The 10,765-nt window shown below is 51.0% G+C and overlaps 1 protein-coding gene across 2 annotated transcripts; it reads right to left on the bottom strand.

Annotated features, from left to right (window-relative positions):
• Window positions 1-259: 259 nt before the first annotated feature.
• Window positions 260-10,181, bottom strand: TAC3 (tachykinin precursor 3). Of its 2 annotated transcripts, none has more exons than XM_086400467.1 (7): window positions 6,878-10,181; window positions 6,206-6,324; window positions 3,905-4,013; window positions 3,684-3,713; window positions 3,139-3,192; window positions 2,681-2,755; window positions 260-532 (listed from the first exon to the last, which is right to left on the bottom strand). In XM_086400467.1, exons 2-6 carry the CDS (start codon window positions 6,317-6,319, stop codon window positions 2,682-2,684), a joined length of 381 nt encoding a protein of 126 aa, XP_086256593.1. In that variant the 5' UTR covers window positions 6,320-6,324; window positions 6,878-10,181; the 3' UTR covers window positions 260-532; window position 2,681. The 2 variants fall into 2 exon arrangements, with proteins under 2 accessions (XP_086256593.1, XP_086256595.1); XM_086400469.1 differs by having other exon boundaries at window positions 3,905-4,010.
• Window positions 10,182-10,765: the final 584 nt, after the last annotated feature.

Below are 10,765 nucleotides of genomic sequence, written 5' to 3'. Positions count from 1 at the left end.
GTCTGTGAAAGTCTTTGAGTGCTAGAAACCATCTTCCAAATTCATTTCTTCTTTCAATCACTAAACAAATCTTCCCAAACTAACTATATGAAGCAACGAGTAAGACAGTGTTGGGAAAATTGACATGTGTACAAAATAAAGAAACTTCCATTTATATATGATATAAGTGTGTGTATCATATGTGTGTGTGTGTGTGTGTGTGATACAGCCAAAAGAGTCAAGAAAGAGAAAAACCCATCCACCAACCAAATACATCCTGTAGGTTATAATATGTAAAAATCCTTTATTGTTGAGGAATAGAGAGAGACATTATATTTGTAGGATGCTACAGAAAATCCAGGGCAATCTGTAGTCAATGATTACAGGGACTGGGGATGCTCACAAGGCAGTTTCTGCAGCCAGTGGGACAGAGAGAAGAAGGGGTCAAAGCACAAGAGTGTTACAGGGGTAGGGAGGAGGAAGGGAAATAGAAGCGTGTGCATCCAGGGGTGGGTGTCTTCACGATGTAGCCCAGGAGTCCAGGAGTGGAGTGCTGAGGACCAAAAAAAAGATCAGATCACATCTCTGTCCTTAAAACTCCCACCACCCACCCACCAGGGAGGTGGGGGAGAAAGGGAGGGGCTTCTGTAAGGGAGCAGTAGAGAGAATGGAAGCCTTAGCCCTCAGCTCTCCATGTAGCCTTTGAACTAGAGGATTGAAAAACTCTCCTAGCTACAGTTGCTTGCGTCTTCCCGGCTGCTATGTGCATTGCACTACCCATTCATAAACACCATGTGCGTGGTCTGAGGGGTCCACACAGAAAGACGTAGTGGCACAGTTCATATCATCCTGGCATCCCTATGAGCCGGGCATACACACAGCCCTGTCCAATGCATCTTGGAGCTAATGCTCCCCTGGCCTCACCCAGTCCCTCCTCCTCTTCCCAGAAACCTCCCAGAGGAAGGACAGGTCCAGGGATCACTTCCTTTTTCAGCAGTTTCACATGAATGAAATTAGACAGCAGGATGATCTGTGTTGATCCATCTCATCTAATCTTTACATGCCAGCCCCAGAGGCCTTGAGTCTATTCTCCCCAGTACCTAACAGGTTCGGAATGCGCCATCTGTGGTGAGATTATGAGGGCTGCAATTATGAGTCCAGTCCCTCCAAAAAAGCCTAGATTCACCAGAAAGCATTACAAGTAGATTTCTATAATGTGCTTGTTTCTGCCATTTGTATAAAATACTATGGCAAAATTGCACTGTAATTATCTTTATGGCCGATGCATAACGTTGGGGAGAGTATGTCATCCAGATATAGCTGCCCCGTATAATTATCTGGCCGTCGGCAAGACTGAAATAACAATCTAAAGAGAGCAAAATGATACAGTAAGTACCATGTAATCAGCGAGTTACGGTTATTACAGCTTTTTGTGCCCCCTCGCCCAACACTGAATGGGGGGCACAGTCATGACTCTGGGCCTGGGAGTCATGCACAGGCAGTCTCATTGAGAGCCAGCTCCTGGTCCTTGGGTCTCCCTTGAAACCAATGAGAGGGGGTAATAGGGCCTCAGGGAGAGGGGCAGGAGTCTCTAGGAAGACAAAGGCTTCCTGACCCCTCTCTTTGCCTCCCCCAACACCATTCTTGGGAAGCTGGTGCAAAGAAAGCCATCAGTGAGCTGCTATTGCTATGTGTGGAAAGCTGGTGTCAAGGCAGATGGTTCCGCATTTTGACAACACACTTCCCCCGGGGGGACTCACGTTCACATACCAAGTGGAAGAACTGTCAGCCGACTCAGGCCTAGGTTCCAGCCCAGACGACTTCAGACAGACAGACCAGAGCCCACCGAGGCAACATTGGAACCTTCCCTACACCTCCCAGACTGCGACAGTCACAGTGAAGCCAAGGTACAATGCTATGTGCCAGGCACTGTTCTGAACACTTGACCTAGACTCACAGCAACAGCCCTGTGAGATAATATTATCATCCCCACTTTTGAGATGAGGAAACAGAGGCACAGAAGGATTATGTAACCTGGCCAAGAGACACAGCTAGTGAGTGACAGATCCAGGATTCAAACTCAGGCCATGCTCTTATTCATTACTCTGCACAGAGCGATTACGATAACAGTTTCCAGCCAATCCCCATTAGATTTCAGAGTTTTTCTTGCATTTCTAGAAAGAAATGCAAGAATCATCCTTGCAAAGAACTCTATAGTGGACCCGGTAACCCAAGATTCACGATGATCTGGATGGTTTCAGCCTCCCTGGGAAGCAAAATGCTTCACGTGGGAATAAATGTGGTACCTATAATTATCCAATAATGATCTCTCCATCTTTTGCACAAATCACAAGAGAATAGAGTCCAAACAACAGAAGTTCTCCATCAAAGAAACCCCAGGGGAAAACCTCCTCTTGCCATTTCCCCCAACTCACTCCGGCTCAATTGTAAGCTGGGATCAATGAGGCTGGAAAGAGATGAGAAAGAGGGGTATGTGTGTGTGTGTTTGTGTGTTTTTCTGTGTGCACACGTGTGTGTGTGGTCACAGACAAGCACACACTTCTAAGTGTTGGGATGTATTTAGGGTGTTAATTATGAGCATTAATGCCCATAGCATCAGAGGAAATGATCCTCTGGCAACGCCCCTCCTACCCCACCACATACCCACAATCCCCTCTCCTCGCCCTGAGTAAGTCCTTACCTCATTCCACACTTGGAGGGTACTTGAAGGTGCCAAAGCTGGGGATGTTTTCTTGGTTTATATCAACAGGAGTGTCTGGAGGGATGTAAAGGGTGAAGTTAGGAGGGATTTTTCTGACTATGACCTTCACCCTAACCCAAAAGCAAAGGGCTGGCTATGCAGGACAGCTTTGGACGACAGAGTTAGGAAGAAGAGGGACTCTCTGTTTGGGAAATGGGGGAGGGGCAAGCAAAGCCTCTCTGACCCTTTCCCAACTGCAGCAGGACCTTCTTAGAAAGGTCTCCCCGCTTTGCTCCTGGGGAGGGCTGGACTGTGGGTCCAAGCTGATTGAGTAGAGGGGTAGAGGAGCCCTCACTGTAGCTAGGGAAAGTCCTGTCTTTCCCCCCACTGACAAACATGAAGCAGTTGACTCCTGCTACACCTTTGCCAGCACCCCAGCCCTCCCACCATGCTCCTACCTGGCTGGAGGTTCCTCTTGCCCATGAGACCCACAAAGAAGTCATGCATGTCACCTGCATAAAAAGGGCCAACATAGTCAACCATCACGATGAGGGGTTGATATATTTCCCCAGACAGGTGTCAAGATTTCTGAGGTTGGGTTCTGGTCTCTGTTTCTGTATCTCACCACAGCTTGCCTCCCCACAGTTAACAGGCTGTCCCCTTAGCCCACCCTCTCTGTCTACCTCCCTCTCCCCCATCTTTCAAGAACTCTCAAATTCTCCCACCCAGCAGGTGCCTGATTTAGAATCTTCACAGCCACCAAGAGATCCTCTTGACTTGCACTACCACGCCCATGGAGGAAGACCTCACCAGGCCCCCCACACCTGCTTCCTCTGGCGCCCAGGGGCCTCTCACACTCTCTAGAGGCTGACTGAGCAGTTGCAGCTGGGATGCTGTTTGCACCAGTGGAACCGGGGCCAGCCAAAATAGTCACTGGGCCCTGTGCCCGTGGAGCTCTGGGCAAGTGGTCAGCAGAGGTCGGGAAGGAGAGGAGGCTACTCACGTTTCTGGGGAAGTGGTGACTCCTTAGGACCTGTGAAGCAAGAACAAGCATGTAACTGGGGAATGGGATCTGCAAAGAGACGATTGGAGGGGGTTCAGATCACAACCCTCAATCATTCAAGAAACCATCTCCAGTCTCCTTCCCTCTTGAAGGGTCTCCCAGGCCTATTTAATCTTCAGAATCCTGCCCCCCAAACCCCTTTCCCTGAGGCTGTATCCTACCTACGCTGGCCTTGCTCAGCATCTTGAGCAATCCATCCAGGGAGACCACGCGGCTATCATAGAGTCTCCGGAGCAATGATGGGGGCAGCTGGTAGAGATTTGAGTCCTTCTGGGGGAGAGAGACAAAGAGGGCCAAGGAGGAGGCTCACCCCCAATCCTCTCACTCTTTTCCCACAAGAAATGGCCTCTTCCTGAGCTCATCACAGCTGAACCTGACGTCCTATTTCTTTCCGGATTTCCTCTGGTTTCACACTAGAAGAGAAGTGGGCTCTCAAATTGTGGACTAGCAGCATAACCGCTGGGAGTTTGTTAAAAATACTTAATCTTGGTCCTATACCAGACCAACTGAGACAAAATCTGAGTCTTAACCAGGCTCCCAGGTGATTCATGGCAAGATTTGGGAGGCACGTGTAGAGGGAACACGTTGGGTATCCCTGTAGGCCGACCAACTGCCCCAGTTTGCCCAGGTGTGTGGGGCTTTCAGTGCTCAAGCTGGGACAGTCCTGGGAAAACCAGGACAGTTGGTCATGCTATCTCCCAAGCTCAAAGGGGACAGACTCCTGGGGCCCCTCACAGCTCCTGCCACCTCTCAGTGAAAAGGGCCTTTGGTTCTTTTCACCCTGGCACATCCAGAACCGGTCTGACCAAGGATATGGTTGCCCCACTAATCGAGTGAGCCAGGAATTTCTGAGAAAGGTTCATCAGACAGAGCTAGTATCCTCTGGTCTGTGCTCCATGATTGAGCCACAGACAGGACATGGTCCTAGGGACACGTGGGTGTAGGCAGCCGGGGCCACCAGCCATCCTGGAATCGCCCCACTCTCCACTGAGTCCATGGGTGTTTCTCTCCCTGTGTTTCCCACCGCCGCTCCCTCTCTTTTCTTTTCCATTGGTTTCTGCCTGTGTTTTTCTGTCTCTCTCCCCACCACCCCCCTCCGGATTTAGAATTTCAGAAGGCAGCATGCTCAGAATGAAGCCTCTTCTCCTCCACAACTGAACCCCATTGTAGCCCTGCTGCTGAGCAGGGGTTCTTAATCATCTTGGTGGTTTCACACATGCCAACCTGGCTGCCCAGGCACACATACATCCTACTCCTGTCTCATCCCAATTTATCTCATCCTCATGGACCTGTAGGGAGAAGGGGCAGGAAGGCAACCTCTCTTTTACTGGACAAGAAGGGCAAGGTCGGAAAGCACATTTGTCTCAGAGTAACAGACCCAGATATTCGGTCTCCAGCTGAAACTTTGGCTCCGAACGCAGTGTCCAGCCTTTGTCTGGCACTTGCTCTGTGTTTTTTGAACTGGTTCTGGTCTTTTGGAGCTCGTGTAGCAGCTACCACCTGCAAGGTTGCCAGCCCATCATGCCTTGGGACACCTCACCAGCTGGACAAAAACTGATGATGTCTCTTTGCCCAGCCCACAGCTTCCCACGCAACCACTTCCCCAAATTGTTCAAATACTCTGCGCACCTCCTGTAATGAGATGCTAAACAGATCCAAGCTGGAGAGGCATTTAGACTTCACATGCTGAATTTGTAATAAGTTCCACCTGTAATCATCTTAAAAGCACTCGTACCAATATAATTGCTGTCTTTTCAAAACCTTGAAAAGACTTCCTCCTTGTTCTCCCCCAGTACCCCTATTCTAACAACTCCTATTCTTTTTCTTAGAGGAACTTCAGAAACTGGGGCCCAACTTGTTTTGTGATTTTTTGTTTCCTATCCTGACTAAGCAGAGGCTAGAGGGGGACATGGGACAGGAGGAAAGAAAGGGTTGGGATCTTAGGAGCACCTGAGGTTACTAAGGGTGGAAGAGCAGGGGATAAGGGAATTCATGTGAATTTTTAAAACAACATAATACATAAAACTGACAGGTAACAAAGAATACAAACGACTATTTGGGAGAGAAATTCTGACTGTTTCATGCCATCCAGGGAGTGAGGAAGACCTGCCCCCCTGCAAAGGGACAGAACCTGAGCTGGACTCAAGGAACCTGAGACCACCTTATCCAGCACCATCCACTCACCAGGTCACCAGACAATCAAACAAACAATGTATCAGTGGGGCACCTTTTACATACAAGGTGTCAAAGACATGCAGAGGGACAGAGACACTGACAGACATACTGGGAGAACATGAGGCCCCCAGAGAGGCAGGGCAGTCCAGCCCTCTGGTGGATAATCCAAGTAACTCCCCACCCGCCCATCCCACCTTCCTCCCTACAGAGGTGGGACAGGCAGAGTGTGGCCCCCATGATGGTGTCTGGTATTCTGCCAGGGTGGCAAACCAGAGGGGGAGCCTTACCTTGCTGTGACCCCCACCGGGCACCACCTGCTCCTGTGACTCCTCACAGACCGCACCCAAACTCCGAGCTGAGCTGAGGGCCAGGATGACTGCAAACAGCAGGGCGCTCCGCATGATGCCTAGGAGGACAGAGAGACAGGACAGGGGAGGCAGGGAGGAGGAGGACACAACACAGGTGCAAATGCAGGAGGCATTCACCACTAGTACCCTGCCTCCCCAGCCCCCAACTCTCCCACCCCAGCCTTGGTCAGTGAGAGTCTCTGAGCTGGAGGGGCTCAGTCTCCCGGCCTCTATCACATGTTCCCCCAGTCTGTGCACCTGGCAATGAGCAATGGCGCAACAATGCTGGGGGCTCCAGCTCCCAGGGAAGATAATAGACTGACAGGACCTGCAAGGGTCTATTTCGTTTGTCAGCTGGAGGAGGGAGCCTGAATGCTATTTTCCAGCCCTAGATACCCTAAGACTTAGGCCAAAACTTTCTAAATATTGGAAGAATCAGTCTGTACCCACAGGCTCCAGGCATCACTACATCAACCCCTATCGCCTCTTTCTGCTCACCTGCCCAGTAGCCCACTCCCTGATCAAAGGCTGCCACCTTTATTCCCTCCTGACTCCACCCCTGTCCTCTGGTGCCAGCTCCTATCCATCCAACATTCTCTGGCTTGTGCCTACCTGTGGAGCAGCTTGGAGCCTGGGACAGATGGTCTAGCAGGATCAGGGAGCTGGCCGGAAGCACTGCCCGCTCCCCACGAACGCTGCTGGTGCTGCTGCTGTGAAGAGAGAAACAGGGAGTGGAGGGACTGGGGAATGTGGCAGGAACTCCTGCCCAGCTCCCTGATAAAGGCTCTGGGAGGGTCTGGGGGAGCCGGGGGAGGGGCTGAGAATCACCAATCCCAGGGTGGCTGGCGGGGCGGGAGGCTGGTGCGGGTGAAGGGGGATATAGGCTTCAGACACACGCACACACACACACACACACACCACAAACCCAGCAGTGAGCTGAGGTTATCCAGCAACTCACAGTCCAGCAGCCCTGGAGCTGGGCGCACTAAGCGATGATGTTGCTTATGCAACTCAACAGATGAGGTCCCTGGGCTCTTTCTCCTCCATATCCACACACCAGCTCTTTGCCCTTTAAACTTCCAGCCTCAACTGCCAGGCCAAACCAATCTCTGGCAGGTTCTTCTCTGGCCACCCCCCGTCCCCACCACCAGGATGAGCAGGATCCCATCCCGGATGATTGGGAGGTGAGTCTGGCACCTCTCCAGTCTTTGGTTGTCCCTCTGTCCTCCTTCCAGCTGGAGCTGACTCATCGCACTGGCCCTTAAACCTCTTAGGGTCAGCACTTCTCCCCAGTGGCTAGTGCAAAACCTCCAGCGTCTGCCTCCCTCCATCGCCTCCCCAGGGCCAGTGCCCCTCCCCTGGGGCCTCCCACCCCGTTTCTTGACCCCTGAATCAGCCTGACGTTGTTGCATCCTTCCAGGGCTCTCACTTCTATCCTTCCTGCTGTCGTCTATGAGAGGAGGAACAGAACGCCACGGCTAAGCTGTTCCCCTCGCCCCCGCTCCAGCATTGATCTCTTAATTGCTTCTTTTTCTCCTTTGTTACATTTATCCCCCACTCTGTCTCCAAACAACTCAGGCATCTTCTCCCCTGAACTTTCAAGCCTCTAGTTATTGCCCCACAGTTGAGAGGCTTCACTGTGCTCACTTCAGGCCCCCAAGGTAAGAGAGCCCCAGGGGAGGGTCAGAGTCAGGATCTGAGACAGACCCAGAGAGAAAGAATGCCGCCATAGGAGATGAGGGGAGATGAAGTGAAAGCCGGCTTCAGAGCAGTCGTCACTCTCAGTGTTTATTTATAATGGAGGAAGAATTTGAATATTTGCAAGGGTGGCTCAGAAGTTAAAGCGTCTGCCTCCAATGCGGGAGACCCAAGTTTGATCCCTGGGTCGGGAAGATCCCCTGGAGAAGGAAATGGTAACCCACTCCAGTATTCTTGCCTGGAGAATCCCATGGATGGAGAAGACTGGTAGGCTACAGTCGGACATGGCTGAGCGACTTCACTTTCACTTTCAGCAGAGAGCAATTCAACTGATTTTCATCACCTCCACTGTGTGAGTGGGAAACATTCCTATTTTCAGATGAGGGAACTGAGGCTCAAAAAGTTCAGACACATGCTTCAGGACATATAGCTCCTGGAGAACAGCCTCAAATCCAGGTGTTTCTCACTCCCAACCTCCCCTTCATTGTACTGCACTGATCTATACTTTGACCAGTAAGGGGAGAGTTAGGTCCCCCAGAGGGGTGGGGGTCCACCTCCCGAAAAGACCTAGAGATTGGGACCGGGTACTCTTCTATATCTTGGGATTTGGAAGAGAATCATAGCTCTATTGCATATGTATTATAATGGTTCCTGCTCACCAGCACCTTTCCCAATCACCCTATTTAAAGTTACTACCACTGGGGACTTCCTTGGCAGTCCAGTGGTTAAGACACTGAGCTCCCAATGCAGGAGCACAGGTTCAATTCCTGGTTGGGAAACTAAGGTCCCACATCCCTCTCAGCTTGGCCAGGAAATTTTTAATAAAATTACTACCACTTTATTCTCCATATCCCCTCATTTCTTTTCTTCATACATTACATCAAACATACTACAAATTTACTTGTAAAGTCTGTCTATCTCACCTCCCACCAGAATGTCATCTTTACAAGGGCAAGGACTTTTCATCTGTTTGCTATTGGATTCTTAGCTCTATAGTGTTTGGCATATAATAGGTGCTCAACAAAAATTTATTTATAAAACAAAAAAGGTAGCCTGAGTCTAGCTTCTTGCATTGCAGCCCACAGTGTGGATCTTCCATAAAGCCTCTCAAGCATTGCTAGAGTCCTGAAATGTTTCTTTCCCCAGCCCACCCACCCTCAGGCTTGGGCCATACTAAGAAGTCATTCTGGCTGCACGGGACTCCAGCTTCATCCCCAAGTGAGGGTAGCAGCTAGGTCATGTTCCTGCATGCTCATTTGCTCAGTGTCCAACTCTTTGAGACCCCATGGGATTACGTGAGAGGCCACTGGGGCCTAATGTAATTACCCAGCTAATTACTTGGCTCTCTGGGGAAACCATGGCCCCGGACTCAGGGTTGGGATAAAGGGCAGAAGGGGAAGGCTGTTTACATGTAAATAATATGACTGGTTCATGCCTTTGAGATGTTCAGGTGCTATTTTTAATTGGACCTGGACATCTCCCACCTCCTCCCCTCCTCTCCTCTCACCAATCTGGAAAAGGAGGTCCAAGCCATACAGGCTGGAGGGGAATTAGGGGTGCAGGAGGAAGAACATATTAGATGAGGGCCAAGGACTAAAGTCTCCTGGGTCCCATCTCTATGTCAGCCTCCTGCCCTCCACCATCCCATTCATCCCAGCCCCCATGCCCTAGTACCAGGGAAGCAAGGCTTCAGCAAAGGTCCAACATGAATAATGTCCTTTGATGATAAGGCATCTCGCAGGATGGCAGGAGCCAAGGATCCAGGGGAGCAAGGGAGTGGCAGGGAGAATTGATCACCCCTTGATCTCTGGGATTAGCAAAGACTTGAAAGAGCTGGTGCTAAGTCAGAGAGGTGATGAAGGAGGGAGGCAAGGACAGGCTGGACTTCACTTTGCCCACAGATCATATGCAAATAGCATGTAAAGCAGGTACTGCAGCTACAAAGAAGCTGTTTTTTCCTTTGAACACTTGTGACTTGAGCAACGTCTCAGACACTGTCACTGGCCTAGAGCAGCAGAATCCCTAGAAGGATCCCCTCCGGGGCCCACCCCTCTCTTTACTGCTGATTCAGGTTGGAGGTGAGGCCAGGAAATGGGGGAGCTGAGATGAGACGAGCTAGTCAGCCCATCCCGAGGGTTGAGGTGGAGAATGTGCTTGTGTGCATGAGATGGCCTGTGTATGTCCACCACATGTACAGCTTGCGGGGCAACATGTGGACCCCTTCAACATCCTAGAGGGGTGCTGCAGGATGCTGTGGGAGGGGCCAGAGCCACAGGTGACACTGGGTGGAGAGATACCGGTGAGGAATGGAAGGATGCCAAACCCCCTGGCCAGGACACAGCTGGGAGACAACCTGCAGCATGAGGAACAGGAGTCCCTCAGAGCCTGCAGCAGGATGGGGCCGAGCCAGGAGGGCTGAGCGAGAGCTGGTTTGTGCCATGAGACAGCAGAATGACTCCTCGTTGGGGTTAGGGGGTGCTGGGATGACTTGTGCCTATCAGAGGCTCAAACAGCCAAGATTGAGTGAGTTGGACTGGTGATGGGGAGTGGGAGGCAGAACCTCAGCTTCTCCCATCATGATGGAGCTACTTCAAGCCCTATGACAAGGGTAGGGAAACAGCCCCTATAGGCTTCAGGGGATGAAAACACATGCTCTTGAATTCCAGAAAAGAAGAGAAGCAGAGACAGGAAAGAGGAGGAGGGAGGGAGAAATGGGAGAGTAAAGAAGAGAGGATCCCCACATGCCTTCCTTAGCCTAGCATCCACCCACATGACTGATGGGGGAGGACAGGAAGGAGGTCA

The sequence above is a fragment of the Bos grunniens genome, chromosome 5 (assembly GCF_055505025.1).
Source record: "Bos grunniens cultivar Pamir isolate PY7600 chromosome 5, Bosgru_T2T1.0, whole genome shotgun sequence".
NCBI lineage: Eukaryota > Metazoa > Chordata > Mammalia > Artiodactyla > Bovidae > Bos > Bos grunniens.
The sequence above is the reverse complement of the archived record's forward strand: the minus strand, read 5'-3'. Positions and strand labels throughout refer to the sequence as shown.

Coding starts and splice junctions, on each gene's coding strand:
- TAC3 (XM_086400467.1), bottom strand. CDS start 6,319: ATGCGGAGCGCCCTGCTGTTTGCAGTCATCCTGGCCCTCAGCTCAGCT. Junction 3,714..3,904: donor GCTGAGCAAGGCCAGCGTAG/GTAGGATACAGC, acceptor CTTGCTTCACAG/GTCCTAAGGAGTCACCACTT. Junction 2,756..3,138: donor CAAGAGGAACCTCCAGCCAG/GTAGGAGCATGG, acceptor ACATCCCTCCAG/ACACTCCTGTTGATATAAAC.